We start from the raw sequence: 22001 nt of genomic DNA on the forward strand, positions 1-22001 counted from the left end.
AGACTCATTTTAATGAAAAGTTTTTGCAGTAACATACAAATTCCAGGAATAGATTTTTATGAGGATTTATTGCTAATAATCTTCACCATTACCTTAAGATACCTATCCACCTAGCCTTTCTGTGTCATCTTTTATCAAGAAAACAATTGGTCCTCTGGGTTTGGGGGTTCTTGGACCCGTATAGATTGGCAAATATAAGAAAAGAGAGTTGCCTACCTGTCGTTGGATTTAGATTTCCTGCCCCCAATCTCATATTCTCTCTTTGTTTAACATGTGAGGAGAAGAGAAGATATTTCTGATCAACTTCTTACAACTACAAGAACCATAAAAGATATATTTAAAGTTAAGTTTTAAGCTTTGGCCTTATCAACTTTTAACACAACATTGAGGAGGCTACTTAGGACGTAGGAATATATTTGAAGGAGGGACACCTAGACTTTATTTAAAGGAAGCATGGATTAGATGTGAGGCACCTGAGCTGTCCACAGTGTCCAAGGGGAAGCACAGAAAAGATATTGGAAACAGAAGGAGATGGGGTTAAAGAGACTTTATTTCATATATTGTGTGTACGTAAAACACAGCTAAATCAGTCTATCTTATATTGTGGATCAGTATCCAATCTCCATGTACAGTTTCTGCATAAAGATGAAATATACAGTCATCCAATATCATGTAGTGCACCTTGTATTTAAAGAAATAACCATGCCTAAGAACACCTTGTATCCTGAAATTCTTTTGTTTGCAAAATGTGGCAGTTAAAAAGCGTGTTAGTCATACAAAATCCATTTCTTCCTGTGGCCCAGGCTAGTATGTGGTATAGAAGGAAAAGTGGGCAGGTGCTTTGGGGACAGGACCAGGAGGAGGCAGCCAAGCCAGCCCAGGCCCTCGAGGATGGAGGGTGGTGGTGGGCAGGGCTGCCTTGTCTGGAAAACACTCGGGAGAATACAAAGAAGGAGGAGACTCACTGCTTCTGGGCTTTGTCCACAATCCTTTCCCCATCCTACCAGCAGCAGTTAGACCCAGAGAAGTTCAAGACTGAGATTCAAAACAGCTCAGCGCCTTCTTTACCTGCCTTTATGCCCACTCTTAGTATAGGATGATACTTACTCTTTTTCTGTGAGATACAGCATTTCATGGAATTATGTACATTTCAAAATGGAGGAATCCGTGTGTATTCCCTTGACCAACACTCTCATTCCAAAGTCCAGAAAAGCTTACGTTCACCCTAGTAAGTTAGAAACAGTGTCACTGTATTCTTTTACTTCTTTCTTTTCTGGTAAGATTGCCCTTTTTAACAAGTGGAGAGCTTTGGGGGAGGCATCTAGTGGCACTGTGCAGGAAAAAGTGGACGCCCCCCTAGCGTAGCCAAATCGTTCCTGTGAGTTGCATCAACGGGAGTCAGAATATGGGTGGGTTAGATTGTCCAGGCTTGGATGTGTCGATTCTCACGGACTCATTTCCACAGAGCTTGCTAAAGAAGCACAAAGCATTGGAAAATGACTTTGCCGTCCATGAGACCCGAGTGCAAGATGTGTGTGCTCAAGGAGAAGATATTTTAAATAAGGTGAGTACTTCAGGGATTCCAGGCCAAGATCATTTTCCTAAAGGGATTGGTCCAAAGGGATTGGTCCAGAATCACGAGCAGTGCTAAAACCATACGCTGAATTTTATTTTATTTTATGTTTTTAATATTTTTACGTTTATTTATTTTTGATAGAGAGAGACAGAGCACAAGTGGGGGAGGGGCAGAGAGGGAGACACAGAATCCAAAGCAGGCTCCAGGCTCCGAGCTGTCAGCACAGAGCCCGACGTGGGGCTCAAACTCCCAAACGATGAGATCATGACCTGAGTCGAAGTCGGACGCCCAACCGACTGAGCCACCCAGGTGCCCCCATACATTGAATTTTAATAATCTCTTCCTAGCTATCTTATTTTTGTTCTGAGCACATAATTATCTGTTCAGTCGCTGTTTTTTGGAAATTCTTTTTTCTAGTTCTTACAGGCATATCTCTCAGATTTCCTTAAATCCCCTGTTGACCCTCTTACTCACCGTAAGACATTTATAAACATCTTATCGCGTGCTTTGGTTATAGAGTATTGTAAAAACATAAAGAAGTTCTTCGTGCACCTTTAGGGAAGAGGACCACACTGAAACCCCTTTGTAATTTGAGAATCATTCTTTGGTATAAATGCTTGTTTTTATGAACTCTCACTGATCTAAGTACTATACAGAGATCCTTAAACAGAGGGGACTCCGGCTAAGAAAGTCACACTCATGTGGCCCCACCCAAGAAGATCTTCTAAATGCTAGAGTGGAAGTAACCATCCTGGCACGGATGAAAAATACAATAATACGATAATTGCAGTCGACCCAGAGGAGAATAGTTACGTATTTGTAATGAGAGAGATGCCACCTTTTTATCATACTAAAGAATTCAACTTCTAGCCATGGACATCCACCAATGTGTATCTGTTCCTTCTCTTCTCCATCTTGGTGTCTCAGGAGAAAAGTCAGCACACGGAGAAGGTAGCCACCAAGATCCAGACTCTGACCGAAAAGATCCCTTCTCTGGCTAAGGCGATGGCTGTTTGGAAGTTGCAATTGGAAGATGATTATGACTTTCAGCAGTTCAACTGGAAGGCTGATGTGGTGGAGGCCTGGATAGGTATGGCATGTGAAGGCCAAGGTCCTTGGGTGTGAGAAATGCTGGTAAATTCCATCGGTAGAAAGATTCTGCAGTTTTCTCACTTCCGGTGAGAAGAGAGATGCTCCCTCATCACTCACTCCTACCCTTTCTGGACATAGTTACACTCACATGTGCATGCATGTGTGCATACACACACACACACACACACACACACACACACACACACATTCATCCCTCCCCCCCACACACACACACACAAAATCATGCTGAGGGGTGACTGAGGACCAGAATTCCATAAAACACATTTTTGGGGAATTGGTGATTTCGCATGTGATATTCAGAAGGGCAGAGCTATAGCAGAACATTCTAAAAAAAAAAATAGCGTGTTTGATTGTTTTTAACTCATGCCTGATCTGCAATTTTCCTTTGTTTTCCAAACCACGCAGAAGTGTTGGTCCCAGCTCAGCTTCAGTCAGGGCTGCACTTCGTAAGTCCAGAGAGACCACCCATCAGCCCCCCACTGCTCCCATATTCCAATAAATGACTCACTCCCGGAGTCAGGAGGTTCTCTAATGGCTTGTAGGGAATATTCCTTTTCTCCTTACCAAAGCTGATTCAGGAGCAACCGTGTTTCCCCTCTAATTAATCGTCTTTGCTCTCTAGCTGAGAAGGAAGCAAGTCTGAAGACCAATGGCAATGACACAGACCTCACTGCATCACTTGCTCTCCTGGCAAAGCAGGTAAGGACAGGGCTGCTCGTGGGCAGGTGCCCATGGTGACCACAGACCACGTGCACGGAAGCTGAACACTAGGATTATTCCATTCCCCAATTCTGTGGTTTTACTGTCTGTAGGACCTGCAATATTGTTCCTCTTTTTCTTCCCCATATGCATAATTTGCTAGTTTTTTTTTTCTCTCTCTCCCTCCCCTCAGTCTTGCTGCTGCTGGGTGTGCATCATTTTTATCAGAGAACCAGCTTTAGGGTTTTTTTTTTATTGTTCTCTGTTATATCTTTGGATATTATCCCACTCATACCTTTTTATATCTTTCTCATTTTCTTTTTCTTTCCTTGGGATTAACTTCTTTCTTAAAAAATTCTCAAGGTGGATATTTATTTAGATTATCAAATATTTAGCCACTCCTTTCCTAATATTTTGATATAAGGATATGAATTTCCCTGTAAGTAAAGTTTTAGCAGCACCTCACAATTTCATATGTTACTTTTGTTATTTTCACTCAGTTAAAATGCTTCTGTCATTTCTAATTTCTTATTTAACCCATTGGTTATCCCATATTGTATTTAGCTGAATTTCCCAACACTTGGAAATGTTCTTACTATCTTTTTTGACATTTATATCTTGTCTAATTCTACTTTGTTTTAAAAACACACCCTCTATTATTTTAGAAGCTTGGTGTACATCCAGAAAATAGTCTGTTTTGGTGAATAGTCTACGTCCAGTTGAAAAGAATGTGTACTTTGCAGTGTTTTTTGTTACCTGTCAGGTTTTGGTTGTGAATCGTGTTGCTTAAATGCTCCATTATTTCTATATATTCTGAAGCTAAGTTAAAGGTTGTGTTGACATTTAGAATTATGAGTCATCTTGATGAACTGAATCCTTTTTATTCTGAAATGTTCTTTCTAATAACATTTCTTGATTTAAAGTCTACTTTTTCACAATCTAGAGTACCAGTGTTTTTTTGTTTGTTTGTTTAGTGTTTGCAGTCCATATTTCTATCCTTTGGTTGTTTTCTTTTTTACATTTATGTCTCTATATTTTCTAATTTTTGTTGTTTAATTGATACATGTATAGAATGCAAAATGATTACCCTTGTAGCTGACACCTGCCTCCCATCACATAATTGCCTCTTCTGAGAACATTTCAGATCTACTCTCTTAACAAGTTTTAGGTGTATAATACAGGAGTGTTAGCTGCAATCATCGTGTTCTACGTGAGATGCCCAGAACTAGTCAATCATTTAGTTGGAAGTTTGTATCCTATGACCAGTATCTCCCATCTTCCCCCCCCCCCCCAGCCCATGGCAACTACCCGTCTGCTCTGTTTCTCTAAGTCCAGCCCTTCTGTATTCTACGTGTGAGTGATATCAAGTGGTGTTTGTCTTTGTCTGTCTAGCTTATTTCACTTAACGTACGCGCTCAAGTTTCATCCAAATTGTCACAAATGGCAGGATTCCCTTCCATCTGGCGGCTGAATAATATTCCATTTTATACACACATCACATCACATCACATCACATCACATCACATCACATCATCTTCTTTGTCTGTTTATTTGTTGATGGACATTCAGGTTGTTTCTGTATCGTGGCTAACACAAACAATTTTGCAATAAACATGGATGTGCAGAGTATCTTTGTATTTTAGATTGTCTGCTATAAATTTCACAGTGAGGATTGCTTTATTTATCTAATTTGATCATTTTGTTGGAAGGGGTGAGTCTATTTACATTTGAAATTTTTGTAATGTTTATTTATTGTTGAGAAAGAGACAGAGACAGAGCGTGAGCAAGGGAGGGGAAGAGAGAGAGGGAGACACAGGATCCAAAGTGGGCTCCAGGCTCCGAGCTGTCAGCACAGGGCCTGATGCGGGGCTCGAGTCCACGAGCCATGAGATCATGACCTGAGCTGAAATCAGACGCCCAACCGACTGAGCCACCCAGGCACCCCGAGTCTATATACATTTAAAGTAATGTAACTGATGAGTATTTACTTATGTTTATGATTTAACACTTCCATCCCCCATCCAACCCCTACTTTTTGGTCAGGGACTGAAATGATATGAGACATAATTTCATTTTTTGGGGTGGGGAGTTGCCTTTTTTTCATTGGCTCTTACTCAGGCCTTTCAAGGGTTTAACTAAACGCCTTTCAGGGGGGCTTCCCCTCTTTGTCTTTTCAACTCAGCGCTGTGAGATTAGCAAGGAGCCTACTTAGCATCTTTGACTTTTTGCTACCATTTCTGCTGGGCTTCTAGGACTCCTGGCCTGTGCAGTTTAGGAATCTGTAGACGCCTGGAGGAGAAAACAGACAGAATATCGAACCTATTTTTCTGCAGTTCTTTTTCCACCCTGGCTGCCCAATTCCCCAGAAACTGTCTCTTTAGCCTCCTGAGATTATCAAGAGCTCGGAGCAGCTGCATTGCCCTCAACCTCTTGGCCTGTGCAACCTGCACGTCATAGGGAAAGGTGACAGAGAATATTACTCTGACCTTAATACTGTTTCCTCTTCTCTAGAATTTTGATCCTTTGAGGTGTCGTTACCTGAGTTGCATTCTGCTGTCTCAAACAGCTGATGTTTTGTGCTTTTATCCAGCAGTTATAGTTATTCTCAAAGGGAGAATTAATCATATGCAAGCCACCCTATTAAATCTGGAAGTTCAGTATCCAGAACTTTGTGATGTTGATTTCAACACCGCGCACGCACACACACACACACACCATGAATCGTGATCTAACTGAGCCCCGCAAGAGGTCTGTTGTCGGTGTGTATACCTCCAAGATCTCTGATAGTGCGCTGTCTGCTACCAATCAGAGCACAAAACCTAACAGAGGACTCAAAAGAGTCTTAGAAAGGATGCGAGCTGGAGGAAGCATTTAGTTTTGACTCAAAAAATGCGGAAGATCGTCCCATGCTCCCGTATTCCCTTAATGTTAATATTACACCTACCCTAAGGTCTGGTTATAAAACACACATCCACTCAAACTCAGCCATACTTCCAACCACAGACATTCACTTAAGTCTCAAAGTTACGTCTCCTTCTGCTTGGTCATCACTCTAATCCTTTCCTAGACCTTGTCTTGTCCATGATAAAAGATCTGGTAGAACCCAGGTGTGACTGGCCCTGGGAATCTGGGTTGTATCTCCGCTCACAGCTTCTGTCTGGGTCTTTCCCAGGACACACTGGATGCCAGCCTACAGAGCTTCCAGCAAGACAGGCTGTCGGAGATAACTGACCTGAAGGACCAGCTGGTGGCCGCTCAGCACAGCCAGACCAAAGCCATTGAGGAGCGCCATGCTGCCCTGCTGAGGCGCTGGGGGGAGCTGCTGGAAGCCTCTGCAGCCCACAGACAGAACTTGCTGGAGAAGCAGGTTCCCCTAAAGAAGGTAAAAAGAGAGAGAGAGAGAGAGAGAGAGAGAGAGAGAGAGAGAGAGAGAGATGAGCCATAATCAGTCGTCCACTATCTGTATATTCTATTAGCCATGGAATCCAGAAATAGATACTGGAAACCCAGTTTGGGTAATCTAGAGACATTTGAGTGACTGCATGGAAAGGATCAGAAAGGCATTCTTATTTTTTTAATTTTTTGTTAGTTTTTTTAATGTTTATTTAAGAGACAGAGAGACAGAGTATGATCAAGGAAGGGACAGAGAGAGAGAGAAGGAGATACAGAATCCAAAGCAGGCTCCAGGCTCCGAGCCATCAGCACAGAGCCCGATGCAGGGCTCGAACCCACCAGCCATGAGATCACTTAACCGACTGAGCCACCTGGGCGCCCTGGCATTCTTACTGAACAAGAAGTTATTGGGGTTTTTTTTAGATTGATAGGTTGTGTTTTTTGTTTGTTTGTTTGTGTGTTTGTTTGTTTCTTTTAAGACTGACTTGTCAGTTGTCCAGCTGACTTGAGAGAGAAGCCAGGCACATGTAGTAGAAGAAGTAAGTGGGTCAAAGGGTGAAAGGTCCTAGTGTTTGAAAGAACTAAACTGACAGGCAGGAGGTAAGGCTGTCCTTGGACTTTTCTCTAGCCCAGACACAAGGAGCACTCAACCAATAAAACCTGAGTTCCCACCTTGTGTTGATCTTTCTTGGCTGGGAGACCTTGTATATGTCCCTTAACATCTCTGAGCCTTGATTCCGCCATTTATGAAATTGGATCATATTACGACTGTTTCCTGCTGGTCTGTTATGACTATTAAGAGATAACGGATCTGAAAATGCAGTGCAAACCACTAAGTTCTATGTAAGTATAAGCGATGAAAATGTTCTTTCTAGTGGTGGCCGCTAAGGTATTGGATGTTGATCATAAAAAATACCAATAATAAAAGGAAGTCAGGATGGTCAGTGACATTACTGAGCACTCCTAGGCCATAAGTATTATACCGGGCAGCAAGTTAAGGCAGGCAGGGGAATTAGGAAACAGACGCACGGACAAAAATCAGTCAGTCTGGATGCTCAGCTAACTACTCTGTTGGTATGGAACCTACAGAAATAAATCTTAAGTGAAAAATTAAATCAATTTGGGGGCAACTTTACACACATATATGCATTCTAGATAGAAAGATGCTTTACCTTCTGATTCTATTTAGCTTAATTTTTGAACTGCAAAAAGATTTGCTATTTTATTTTCTGATTATAAAATCTTTGTAAAATACTCAGGTGATCCATAATATTACAAAAATAATACGAAATACTTTATAGGTTTTTTTTTTTTTATTTCCTGTATAGGAACCAAGTCAATTTCTCTGTACTGGTCTATTTTTAGCATATACATTGCCCAAATGAGTACAGGGTAAGAGGTAATGGTGAAGTACCTTTGTAATCTCCCTTCCATTTAGGCCAATTTTTTTCCTCTTTAACCAACATATTTGGGGATGAAAACTCATTTTCATATTTGCTTAAGATAAATCTCTTGGGACGTATAAACTGCTGAGTATGTATGTATGTATGTGGGTATTTTAGAGGGAAGGAGAGAGAGAGAGAGAGCATGTGGGAGGGGCAGAGGGAGTGAGAGAAAATCCCAAGCAGGCTCCACTCTGTCAGCACAGAGCTGGACATGGGGCTTGATCCCCCAGTGCGAGATCATGATCTGAGCCGAAATCAAGGGTTGGATGGCCAACTGAATGAACCACCCAGTTGCCCCAAATCTATGATACATTTTAAGTCCAAAACTAGTTTTGATCACCAGTGTTTGGAACAATCCATGCTATTTCTGTTGTTCAGAAATTCAGAGAATTCAGAGTCATCGAGAGCATATGGAGAACGCCAGACAGTAACCTAGGAGTAAGGGTACAGACAAGAGGGTGGGAGCTGGGTTTAAGCAGGGGCTTCAAGCACGAGCTGAGCCCTGAACAAGTTCTAGAAGGAAGGCAGGAAAATAACTCAGTACAGACAAAGAGACATCAGAGAGGTGTGGATAGACTGGCCTAGCCCATAAATGATTTGCTTATTCAAACGTTCATCCATGCATTCATCTAACACTGATGTTTGCACGTTCCCTGTGTGACAGGTAGAACTGGAGCACAGACTTCAGAATAACAAATTGTGAAATCGTATGGCTGAAAATGACCCTCGCTTCTTTCGGACTCTCGGAGTTAAAACAATGCTAAGAGTCCTTCCGCCTCCTTACGTGCAGACGGTGGAGGCCTCGGCTACTCTCAACCAGGGCGCCAGGCCTCGAACTCGCCTGCCCGCCTGCTGAGCACATGGTGCTCGGTGGTTTCCGTTCTTCCCTCCCACAGCTGCTGACCCGCCTAATATTTGAAGATGGGCATTCTTTTTTTTTTTTTATATCCTCAGTCTTCTCTTTTGCTGAGGGGTTTTATCGGGCAAGATGGAGGTGACTTTTTCTTCTGCAGGCTGAGGAGCTGTTCATGGAATTTGCACACAAGGCTTCCGCTTTCAACCACTGGTGTGAGAACGCCAAGGAGGACCTGTCAGAGCCTGTGCACTGTGTTTCCCTGAACGAGATACGGAAACTGCAGAAGGACCAGGAGGCCTTCCTGGCCTCCTTGGTGGGGTCCCAGTCGGACTTCAACTATTTGCTGGAGCTGGACCAGCAGATTAAGGCCTTAGACGTGCCTTCCAGCCCTTACACCTGGTTGACGATGGAGGTGCTGGAGAAGGTCTGGAAGCACCTACATGGCATCATCAAGGTAATGGCACACGGCAGAGACATTCTTTTGCTGTGGCGAGCATGACCACCTAATTTAGTATACAAGTTGGGGGGCCTTTTGAGAAGGAAAGGACGCTATTAATAACCACGTTGGGACAGCAATGGAATCTAAGAAAATGTTGGAAATATATCCACGGTAAGGTATAGCCCTATGCCCCAGAGCTCAGACACTCTCATGCCTCCGGGTGGTGAGCAGTGATTCAGGGAGGCGAACACAAGTTCCAGGAGGTGGCTGTAAAAATGGGCCATGGAGGGGCACCTGGGCGGCTCTGTCGGTTAAGCGTCCGACTTCAGCTCAGGGCTCACGGTCCGTGAGTTCGAGCCCCGCATCGGGCTCTGTGCAGACAGCTCAGAGCCTGGAGCCTGCTTCGGATTCTGTGTCTCCCTCTCTCTCTGCCCCTCCCCTGCTCATGTTCTGTCTCTCTCTGTCTCAAAAATAAATAAAAACGTTTAAAAAAAATGGGCTATGGAAAGGCTATGTATATATGTCCACAGTCTCTAGAATTCCCCCATCCAAGGCACGCATTTTATACATACCTCCAAAGTGCCTTTTTTTTATGTGTTTGTGGTTGTCTGTCTATAGTGACATTTATCATAGAAACTGGAGAAGATCTTAAAAAGCTTAGCAGAAAAATTTCATGAAAATATCACCAATTTTAGATGGCAACTCTCATTACTACCTTTCCCTAAAGGAAGGCTGCTTTCCCTTAAAAGGCTCCTTTTATGTTCATTTAAATGAAAATCTCACCCAGAAAACAAATGAGAAGAAAGATGATTTGCCTTTATTACTAGCTTATTTGTCACTGGGCTTGGTCTTACAGATGCGTGATGGGAGCTTCCTTCTCCTTCGGGGGCGAGGAGAGGGCGGGATGACGTAGGAGCATGTACTACATGCTTCCGGAAGACAGGTTAGATCAGGGGAAGACGTGCAGCTGAGAATAGCTACAAAGCAGCTATTTTACCGCAAAGAAAGGTCTTCAGCGTTCACTCTTCTCTCTGTGATTCGGGGTTTAGGAACGGGAGCAGGAGCTACAAAAAGAGGAGGAGAGACAGGTCAAGAACTTTGAGATGTGCCAGGAGTTTGAACAGAATGCCAGTGCCTTCCTTCAGTGGATCTTGGAGAACAGGTGCGTGGTGCTGTCCCCAAACCCATGATCCCTGTGTCACCACAGGGGTGAAATGCGTGTCTGAGGAGAGTAGGGGAGGGGGGGGTCCCACAGGATTTATGGTGTTCTAAAATCACCAGATCCTGTCTGTGTTTTTCATCTGGAATTGATGGTTTTCTAAGTCAGTCTGTGCAAAAGCAAGAAACGAGAATTTCGTGCCACTGCCCGTCGTGTTGCCTTCCATGTTGTCCCCTTGATGCTCTCATTTTCCCCCCTTGCCTGTGATTAAAGTCTAAAAACCATAGCAGTCCCTTACGTTGGCACTTTACAAAGTGCTTCTATACCCGTCACCTCCCTTAACTCTCAGAGAGACCTTGAAATGTGCACAGAGCCGATTCGATTATCTCTGTCCCCAAGTGTGGGAAGAAGATCAGTAGACGAGTTGACTTGCTCCAGGTCACATGTGTACTTATGGGCACGACCAAAGGCGGAGCCTCCTGTGAACACCTGCTATGAAGCTCTCAGGCTACCCCATCGCTAAAAAGAAGCCGTGGTGAAAATCAGTGAGATAATAAGTGCGGGCTGCTTTTATTAAATGCAGAATGTCCTATACATGACAATAACATTTGTCACATCTTCCGGGGCAAATGATCTGGAAAAGAAGAGACTCGGAAGGTATAATACGTTAGCATAAATGTCAAGGTTTGTAGGCCGTCTCCAGCAGGTGGGTCAGAAATGTGGTCAAAGTGGTGGTTTCGACAGTCCGTGATATATACCGACTGCTCCCACAAACCCAGCAAGGAAAAACCAGACAATGAGCAGAAAGCAATCCTGTGTCATGGCCGAAACTCACGTGACAGAGGGCAGAGAAAGCAAAGTGCATCATCCTCTGCCTCTGGTGTGGTCCCTCCCACCCACCCCCGCCCCCACCCCCAGCAGTGTGTCCCCGACACCTCGCATGGTCACCTGACACCCGAGCTCTTCTCCATCCCAGGACAGGAGGAGCCGCACAGAGGCTCCTCTGAGGGGGCGAGACTCTGGGGACAGTGCAAAACAGGTTCCTCTTCTCTGGTTGCAGAAGATTTAGAATATTTCTTAGATCTGAGGAAAGAAGATCGTTGAAGTCATCCATGTTAACACGTGGTTTCTCTTTTCTCTCTTCTGATCGCTGCTCCCGACCTCCACGCCCAGGGCTTATTTTCTGGATGGGTCAGTATTTTGTGTTACCGTGTTTGTTTTGTCGTAGATGTGTCTGTTATATTCTGGAGGCAAACGGAGGACGCAGCATGGGGCATCTTTGCCATCGTCACCATCAGATTGAGATGGCACCTACGTGGAAGCTTGGGGTGGAAAGAGAAGTACAGGGTACATCATCCTGCCCTGTACCCCCCGAGGGGGAGACTTGCCCTTGTTAGGTTAAGGGTACGTCCCAGAGTAAGAACCAGGGGGACTACGGCAGCCTTCTCACAGGCACAGAAGAATGGGGACAGACCTTCCTTCCCTTCTCATCTGTCCAGCAACTTGCTAGCTGACAGAAGGGTTTGGTTTCATGAAAATCTGGTGGGAAAATTCATTCTGAAGAGGCCACTATAATACGATACAGAGGTAGAGAGACGTAGGCTGTCGGAATCAGTCCGTCTGGGTGAAATCTTGACCTCTGATTTTCTGAGTAACATTTTCCTCTGCTTCTTCACTAGGTCTTTGCTCAAAGAGACGGGAACCCTGGAATCCCAGTTGGAAGCAAACAAAGTAAGTAACGTTGAGCATCAGCCGAGGATGTTGCCAGAATTACAAGGAGTGACAGGAAAACCGGGAGAACTTTTACGTGAACCTTTTAGGTAGTACTTTTAGGTACATTTCCGGGCCTGAAGGTCAAGAGCTTAAGGTTCTAGCCCCAACCCTGCCCGCCATTTGCATTCTAACCATTGACTGACACTTCACGGACAAGGACATCGGTTCACTTCAATGTCCGAACCTGTACAATGGAGTTCATAATGCCTACATCATTATGATTAAGATGATGATTACGAATGAGAGCCGGGGTGCCCGGATGGCTCAGTCAGTTAAGCGTGTGACTTCAGCTCAGGTCATGATCTCAAGGTTCAGGGTTCGTGGGTCTGAGCCCTGTGTGGGGCTGTCTGCTCTCGGCTTGGAGCCCATTTCGGATCCGCTGTCCCCATCAGATCTTTCAGATCCTCTCTGCTCCTCCCCGGTGCCTGTGCACATGCATGTTCTTTGTCTTTCTTTTTCCCCTCTCTCTATTTTTGAGAGAGGTATAAACTTAAAATAAACTTAAAAAAAAAAAAAAAGAAGAACAGACACAGAAGCTCCGGGCCTACGATCTGGAGCATTCCCCAATTTCTGTTGTCATTTGACATGGGAAAATAATACGATTGAATGTAGAGGATCTCTCGAGGCGTCCTGGAAGTGCTACGCCTCTCTCCTGCAGCACGTAACTGCTGACTCTTAGACTTCTATATGGCAGGTGTCCAGAATGACAGACGTCCCATCACTTAACCTTCCCACCATCGCGTAAATGAGGAATACAGAAGCGGACCCCTTGAGCAGTTCATTTTTCACAGAGGACAGGAAGATGCCTGAAAATCATTCAGGAGCAGGCAGGGGAAACCCAAACCCATCAGCTTCTTAATCTTCTCTACCATCGCCTGGTTCGGAGCTACCCTGTGTGACCGCTCTTTCCTTTTGTCGGTCTTCTCTAGCGGAAACAGAAGGAGATTCAGGCCATGAAGCGCCAGCTGACCAAGATTGAGGATCTGGGAGACAACTTAGAAGAGGCTCTGGTCCTGGACATCAAGTACAGCACCATCGGGCTGGCCCAGCAGTGGGACCAGCTCCACCAGCTGGGAACGCGGATGCAGCACAACCTGGAACAACAGATCCAAGCCAAGTACTGTGGACCCGTGACCAGGGCTGGGCAGGGCGTGGGTGGTACTGGGTGTCAGGAACTTAGTGAGCCCCAAGGGCTAGAGTTTGGGGTACTGTTTATAAAAGAGCTGCTTCGGAGGTAGTACGCACACCATCTCCAGACTAATCAATATTCTCTTTCTCTCCCTCTCTCTCTGCTGCCCCACAGAATGACGATTTCTTTTTATATGGGAATCTATTTTGAGACAGGAGACAGCGCCCCATCCCCCTGAAGCTATTCGTCATTCAGTTCTCAGAGTCCCTTGTTCTTACGCGAGCTCTTCAGGAAACAGTCCCTTTTGTAAAAGCCTGTCTCAGATGTCTAGAATGCAAGAAATAGTCAAGGGGGAGAGCCAGAAGGGCAAAATTCGCTTGTTTTTCTAAATAATTACGTCAAAGCAGCTTGAGGTGTTGATAACAATGACAGCGTTATTATCTAGACAAGGGATTGGCAAGCTTTCCCTGTAAACAGACCAATCGTAATTGCGTCAGCCTTGGAGAGCCATGTCGTTTCTGTTGCAACTACTCACTCTGCTGTTGTAGAGACAAAGGGCTACTAATAACCCGCAAATTCATGAGCATGTACGTGTTTCAAGAAGATTCTATTTATGGACACTGGAATTTGAATTTCGTGCAACTTTCATGTTGAATGAAACACTTTTTTTAATTATTTCCAACCACGTAAAGAGGTAAAAAACCCTCCATAGCCCATTAAACTGTGCAAAAGCAAGTGGCAGGCTAGATTTGGCCCACGGGTCATAGTTTGCCAAGCCCTGAACTAGATGATCTGAATAGCATGTTATCCACCGACATCCCTCTCTCTTCCACATGGCAAGCCTTCTGATGTTTTTCCGTTTCATTTCATGGGCCAATTCATGCTTTTCCTTTCAGAGACACCATAGGTGTGAGTGAGGAGACATTGAAGGAGTTCAGCACAACCTATAAGTGAGTAGATCTTCATAGTTGACCCGTTCTTTGCTTTCCAACACATTCAGAATGAGTCTCCAAATAACTAAATTTGTCCCCTCAGTGTGGCTTGGTAAGATCTTAAATGAAGATCTAGACGTGTTAATGAGCCTCAAGTCACGGCTTTGAATGTGTCTATGAGAAGTCCTGGACTTGAGAAAATGCATTTCTCTCGTGCTCCCCATTTGACTGTCTTTACTCCATCCACCGGGTTAAAAATAGTGCAGAAACACAGGCAAGCTCTCCACTCAGCCCTCTGAGGACCTGTGGCACGTCAAAGCCTCAGCCAGTCCCACAAGAACTGTCCGTTTCTGTTCTTATCTGGTTCTCCATGGAACTTGATAAAATGGTTTTGTTCTTCAGACATTTTGATGAGAATCTGACGGGGCGCTTGAGTCACAGAGATTTCCGGTCCTGCCTCAGAGGACTCAACTACTACCTGCCCATGGTGGAGGACGATGAACCTGAGCCCAAGTTTGAGAAGTTCCTGGATGTCGTCGATCCAGGGAGGTAAGAAGGAGACTGAGGGAATGGGGCTTGGAGACCAGGGCAGAGAGTGAAATGATCCCTAAAACATGACTCTGTTAACTCATCTCGGGAATAGGAAGACACAGACTGTATAGACATGAGTTGGGCAGCCTTTTCTGCCTCGGTAGGATCAGCTCCGAAGTGCATGGCACTGATTCCAGCTCAGGCACAGCCCCTGCAATTTGCTCGATTCCTGCTTTTCACTTTTCATCTATGAATTTCAGTTCGTTCTTGAGAGAAGCATCTTTCCCTGTAAGGTCCTAGGATACCCAAGTGGCGGGGGTGGGGTTGTGTGCGTGGGGGGTAGGGGGTAGGGGAGACAGTCATGAAGGTGCTAGTTCTTTCCAATGCCAAGGATGCCACAAGACCAGAAATTGAGGCCTTCGATTCAATTTGAAAAGCTTGAAGCGCCTGGGGACTGGGGCTGGTAGAGACTTGCAGACTGTGAGGGGCATCCGGCCAGAGGGCTCCCCCGGGAGCAGAGGCTGGGGCCGCGGAAGCAGCATTGGCTTAGCTGCAAGGGTGTGGGAAGCAGGGTCAAAACGGAGATCGCAGCCCACGTTCTCAGAGAGCTGAGCCCATTCGTTCCCCAGGAAGGGCTACATCACCCTGGAGGACTACACCTCATTCCTGATCGACAAGGAGTCAGAGAACATCAAGTCCAGCGATGAAATAGAGAATGGCTTCCAGGCCCTGGCAGAGGGCAAGGCCTATATTACCAAAGACGACATGAAGCAGGTCAGATTGCAGTTGTGTCCACAGTCGCTGTGTTCCCATCGTATTCCAGAGCTTGCTTACTTGGGGCCGGGGCGGCCTCCCATTGGCAGCTACCCTCCCCCACCCACCTTTTGTCCTCTTGGCTCAGACACTCTACTGCACAACTTGTCATTTGCTTACTCACCTTTCATTTTGTCTTGTCCCGGCCTAAAAATGTAGAGTCATCCTCTAATGACTGTAGCAGTCAATTCCAAACCTGAAACTCAATTTGGAAAACTGTTTCCTATCCCAAAGTTTATGGAATGGGATAAAGTGTGTGGTCAAAGTGAGAGGGGAGCCTCTGGGTCGGGGCTGGTTGAAAAGATGGGCTGGTCTTACTCCTGGGAAATTACAGATTTCGGAGAAGGTGTGCGGTGGGAACAGGGCAGGCTGCTGCTTCTAAGTCTCTGCGGTCCCTAAGGTTCAAGGCCTATCGCCAGCCCCAAGGAGTCAGCTGTTTTTCATCCCTGGGACTGTATCTCTGTTTTGTTTCAGGCCCTAACCCCAGAACAAGTGCAGTTCTGTGCATCACATATGCAAGAATACGTGGACCCGCGAGGCCAAAGACACCTTGCTGGTTATGACTACGTGGGCTTCACCAGTTCCTACTTTGGCAACTGATAAACAGCTTTCCTGGGGTCGTAGAAAATCTTGGTGTGGTGGGAAGTACTGGGGGAGGAAGGAGACAGGCAAGTATGGGGGGGGAGGGAGATAGTCGTGTGTGTGTGTGTGTGTGTGTGTGTGTGTGTGTGTGTTACACTTATTAGAGGACCTGGAAAAATCTCAAGCTGGAGGATATAAGGCATTAACAGAGTTGGAGGAGAGGAAGCATCATGGGCTTATTTCTTATGCAACCAGTGACTACTCAAGGGTCAAGTTCTTTATTTTTTCTTGTTGGAGTCTACACATTCTTTATTACTTTGTTTTGTTCTGATTGCGGAATAATTAAATAAAATATTTCCTTTTGTAAAAAAAACCCCTCATATTTAAATATTTCTTTTTAATAGGGCAATATGAAGTAACATGTTACACACGTGAGCTTCTGTATTTCTGAGAATCACACAGCCATCTAAACATGGGCAGGTAATTACACTGCAAACAAGGGCCAGGGTGGAACGGATAAAGTCCAAGATGAGTCACAAAGAGCTTCTCTTGAGTTTTGGAACATGTCTAAATTCTTACCTTTGAGGGGTGCCCAGGTGGCTCCGTCCGTTAAGCGTCCGACTCTTGGTTTCGGCTCAGGTCACGATCTCGCGGTTTCGTGAGTTCGAGCCTGGAGTCGGGCTCTGCAGTGACAGCACGGAACCTGCTTGGGATTCTCTCTGCCCCTCCCCCGCTCACTCTGTCTCTGTCTTTCTCAAAATAAATAAATAAATAAATAAAACTCCTACATTTGGAAATGAAGATATTTGACATCCTGGAGAACCCCAATACTTGTGTCTGTAGAAGAAGAAGAAAAATGCCAGCACCTGTTTTCCTCTTGATCTGTCCCTTTTCCATACTTCTCCATGAGAGAGGATGTCAGTCTCAGAATGGTGAGATTCTGGCCAAACAGGGCTTCCTTTTGTACTCTGTGTCCTCACGTTTGCCCTTAAATTTTAATGCGATGATGAGATTATTGGTTTTGATTTCCTTCTGCCTCCCATTAGAGAATTCTAATTCTCTAAGAAGAGAATTAGTAAGAAGTAGTAGAACTGTTTCCAAAATTAAGAATTAAGGAAGAAAAACAAGAAGAGGGGGGTGCTGTCTCCAAAAGGTGTTCAGGCCAAAGCTGACGTTCTGTCCAGACTTGTGAAAGCCGATGGTGTCGTTTGCTGGAGAGAATTCTTAGGTCAGTCAGCCTTGTACCTTGTGCTAGCATCCCGCACGGTGTCCGTGGCCAGCCCCTGGATATTGCTACCTGATTATCGCCTTGTCCCAACTCATCCTTCACACAAAAGTCAGTCCTTCCTCAGCCAGGGACAAATTCTGTCCCTGGAGCCACTTAAGCGAATCTTTGGTTAAAACCAAAAAGCTATCTTTGCTGCTAATAATGTATAAAGCTTTTTACTAAGTTTTACTTAAACATTTGGAGACTACTGAACATGAAAATCAAAACGGATTTGAAGAAAAAAAACCACTTGATTATGAGTTACCAAGAATGGTTGCAGTTGACAAAAACCTAGCCCAATGGACCATCACAAACGGTATCATTAATATCACACTTACCAAGAAGTAGGGAGACCTTAACAAACACGTGCTCGTAATGAACAAAGGCAAAGGTAAGTATGGTTCCATTCTCATCCCGAGCCTCCCCCTCCCCCAAGTATCTGCAAGGCCTAAATCAGATTATTAGGCATGATGGATGATGGGTCAAGAAATGCTCTTTAAGGCAAAGGACTATTAGCATTTCATGAAAGATATTGGGTCATATTGAGGCCAGAGGAGATAATATTTATCTGATGAATCAACAAAAGACCACAAGAAGATGATGATGTCAGAGTCACATACAGCTCCCTCTGAAGTCAGATTCTGACCACCTAGGCACACAAGTACAAATGGAAATGCAGGGAGCAGCATACACAATTTTGTTGGGTCTGTAAATATTCAACTTTTAACAATTAGAACTCATATCAAATGTCCCTCGTGATTTGGGTTTAAGTTCCACCTAACTGATACTCTAGTTTTTTTTTTCAATTTTTTTTAACATTTTATTAATTTTTGGTAGAGAAAGAGAGAGAGACAGAGCTGTCAGCACAGAGCCTGATGCGGAGCTCGACCTCACAAACTACAAGATCATGACCTGAGCCGAAGTCAGATGCTTAACCAACTGAGCCACCCAGGAGCCCCAATACTCATCTTTTATTAACTTTCTGTTCACTAACTTTAAACTGGAGCCTTTGACTTAGTCCTATTAATTCTTTTCTTTACAACATATAGACTGAAGCCTGTTTCTGAGCCCCAGCCCTACAGCTACATCCGTGGGTGTTTTCATGATCCCTACTGCTCAGTTGTGTCTCTATAACTCTTCCACTCCTAAAAGAATGCTCCCCTGTACTTTTAATGCACCTCTCTGACACCAGGCATTTGCCTGGAAGCTGTCAGATTTCTGTTTCCTGTATCCAGGCCGGTTTCCCAATCTGCAATCCTCTCAAAGCCCAGGATCCGGATTCCTGCTTTCTCCAGTCAGATGCTGTGCCAGGCAACAGCCCTGTACTCCTGCTTGTCCAGTTAAATCATGGAATGCAAGATGCAGGGCACTGCTGGTCCCAGCTTCCACCAACATGAACAGGCGGCCTCAAATGATGCTGTCTGGAAGCTCCAAACAATAACAGATGGCTGTAAGGAGTGCTCTGTGCGTGGCAGGCTCTGTTTTGAAAACTTTATAACAATCTTCTCCAAAAGAGCCCTAGAAATCAGATGCCACTAGGGGTGCTGGGTGGCTCCGTGGGCGAAGCAGTCGATTTCGGTCCATGGCATGATCTCATGGTTTGTGAGTTTGAGCCCCGGGTCGGGCTCTGTGCTGACAGCTCGGAGCCTGGAGCCTGTTTCAGATTCTGTGTCTCCTTCTCTCTCTGCCCCTCCCCTGCTCTCTCTCTCTCTCTCTCTGTCAAAAATAAATAAACATTTAAGAAAAAGAAAGCAGATCCTGCTATCATCCCATTCTATGGCTGGGAAACGGAGGCACAGGAAGGCAAAGAAGCTTGCCCTAGGTCACGTGTGCAAAACGTGACAGATCAGGGCTTTAACCTCAGGAAGTCAGATTCCAGACCCTCGTCGCTTAATGGGCTCCTTAAGGACCATGAGTTGGGCACATGTGGTCGTGTTCACATCGGAGGGGCCTCTGTTTTGTTGTGTGTGTGTGTGTGTGTGTGTGTGTGTGCGCGCGCGCGCGTGCATGTGCCTGGAAGGATGATTTATTCTTTGTAAGAAGCACATGGTCACTTATTTAACCAAAGGAGGGAATTTGAATCACCTAGAGTGATTCATAAACTCTTTCTGCCTGGCCCCACCCCAGGTCAGTTGTAGGCTCTGTCTGTAGGGATGGCTCCCAGGGACACCTATTCTGAACAATCGTTCCACCCCCATGTGATTTTTACGTCCTTCCAAACTTAAGACTACTACATTTGGAAGTCAGTAGGACCTTTGAGTATTATTAATTCTTGGAACATCTTTTCCCACCACTGCTTGGTGTGCATTTAGGGAATGCTGTGCTAGATGGACTGAATCGATTTGGGAAATGAATTTGCTCAGGCAGCCTCGGTGCAATGGGGAGATTACTCCCAGCCCGGAGTGAAAAGGATGCGAGAGTACCCAACTTCTCTCCAATGACCCAGGCCCTTTCTGCCATCTGACTAACTCTCCTACCTCTCCCCAACCTGTTCTCTTCTCTGGGATCTGGCTCCCTCCTTCCCAAATTTAATTTCCACAAAGTTCTAACTGGAGTCTGTGTTTCTTCCCTGAGAACATAGAAAAGTATGAATTCTCATTTGAAAAAAAGTCCCCCCAATATGAGTTTCTCTCAACTCTTGCCCCCCCACTGCTCATTCATTGCTGAATTATGTGAATTCGGCATTTTCAAAACCTCTTATGTTTCATAATTTTCTTCAGCTTCCAGCCCCACTCTCCACGTTCTGGTCTCCATGCCTTTCTTTATGATGATAATGATGGATTTCTTACTGATCTCTTTGCCTCTTTTTTCTCTCTGCTGAGATCTGTCATCCTCTCTGCTGCTGGATTAATCTTCCTGAATCAGTTTCCAGACGCCACTCAGCTCTCTGCTCAGAGGTTTTACGGTGTCCTCTCTCCCACTGCCGAAGGCATCAAGGCTGAAGCAAGGTATTGAAGCTGCTCTCCGCGAAAAAATGCCTTCACCCAAGCCAACTTCTCAGCACCACTGGTGATGCATTTTCAGCATCTCTGGACAATTCACCGAACTCTGACACAGGCCTAGATTGCCTTGCCATTGAGACTTCAGTTACCCAATTTTCTCTTTTAGCAGATTCTTCCTTCCCACTGACTGCATTAAAACTTACCCATCTGTGAAGAACAAGTTCAAGTATCACCTTAGACACAAAACCTCTGAAATCCACCGATGTTAACCTTGAAGTCTCTGATTCTCCACGGAAATTAACCTCTCCCCAAACTAAAAGCTGATATTATGTTGCTTAGCTCGTTGTCAATAACAGCAACCGACATTTATGGGAAGATGACTATGATCCAAGTACTGTGCTAAATTCTTTACATGCATGGTTCCGTTTAGTTAGCCATGCAAAACCACCAAGGTACAACCATTTTACAGATGAGGACGTTGAGGCTGAGAAAGGTAATGTAACTTACCCAGCATCACACAGTTAGTTACAGGGCCTGCATTCAAACTCCTACCTGACAACCGTGTGAATTCATGATACCTTTACTTACCCCTAAGAATGTCTTTACTTACCCCTAAGAATGTCTGTGCACGAAATATTACAGGTGGAAAGTGTAATACACAGGACAGTGTATCCACCGCAGTTTCTACAGGACAGTGTCCGTGCTAGGGAGTGAGCCAAGCAAGGAGGTCCTTAACACCAGAGATCATGAGGCCAACACAGGGCACAAAGAAACAATGAGCCAGAGATAGATGGGACAATAATATAAAAAAAGATGAAAGGCACCCTCTGGGGGAGAGAAAAAAAAAACCTACCTTTTCATTTAACAGAACATTCAAACGAATCTGTCAAATAGATTCTCAATGAATTTCCATCTTGGAAGAGCATTATAGGTAGGATAGTCTAATTATGCAGTGATTTTACGAACATCTACAGTATCCCTGATAGGGCCCCAGCCAGCCTTGCTTTGAACTTGAAGTGCCAAGCTGCTCTCTGTTCAGCCGAGCTGGAAAATTCTTAACGAATGGGGTTTCCGTGGTGGCGGCTCTTAGGCCGAAAGTGGAAATTCAGATTCTGAGCTCAGTGGGAGTTAAGCACCATGGACAGAGCAGGAAGCCCTGCTCCGCTCCCCCAGCAGCCCTCCCCCCCCGCCCCCCCCCCTCCACCCCGGGACTGTAGGCTTCAGGATTGGGCTCTCCCAGACGGTTGGGGATGGGACAGCTTTGACCTGAGACGCAGAGTATGTGGCCGGTTGGCCTGGGTTCCTGTTCTCAGTCCAGCCTACGCAAAGGAGGCTGAGCCACGGGAGAGCCT

General features: G+C 45.1%; 1 protein-coding gene across 2 annotated transcripts in view; it reads left to right on the forward strand.

Moving 5' to 3' along the window:
- The window catches only part of SPTA1 (spectrin alpha, erythrocytic 1), a 66114-nt gene extending 49150 nt beyond the window's left edge, over positions 1-16964 (forward strand). The window contains exons 40-52 of one of the 2 annotated variants that reach the window (XM_019822344.3): positions 1466-1564; positions 2504-2666; positions 3312-3388; positions 6561-6770; positions 9240-9536; positions 10571-10683; positions 11854-11871; positions 12360-12411; positions 13383-13570; positions 14479-14532; positions 14917-15063; positions 15675-15819; positions 16333-16962. In XM_019822344.3, coding sequence (XP_019677903.3) covers positions 1466-1564; positions 2504-2666; positions 3312-3388; positions 6561-6770; positions 9240-9536; positions 10571-10683; positions 11854-11871; positions 12360-12411; positions 13383-13570; positions 14479-14532; positions 14917-15063; positions 15675-15819; positions 16333-16458 — 1689 coding nt within the window. In that variant the 3' untranslated portion in view covers positions 16459-16962. Of the gene's footprint in view, positions 1-1465; positions 1565-2503; positions 2667-3311; positions 3389-6560; positions 6771-9239; positions 9537-10570; positions 10684-11853; positions 11872-12359; positions 12412-13382; positions 13571-14478; positions 14533-14916; positions 15064-15674; positions 15820-16332 lie in introns of both variants that reach the window. The other variant, XM_019822345.3, reaches the window with a different exon arrangement.
- The last annotated feature ends 5037 nt before the right edge of the window (positions 16965-22001 follow it).

Source organism: Felis catus, chromosome F1 (assembly GCF_018350175.1).
Source record: "Felis catus isolate Fca126 chromosome F1, F.catus_Fca126_mat1.0, whole genome shotgun sequence".
In the NCBI taxonomy this organism is placed as follows: Eukaryota; Metazoa; Chordata; class Mammalia; order Carnivora; family Felidae; genus Felis; species Felis catus.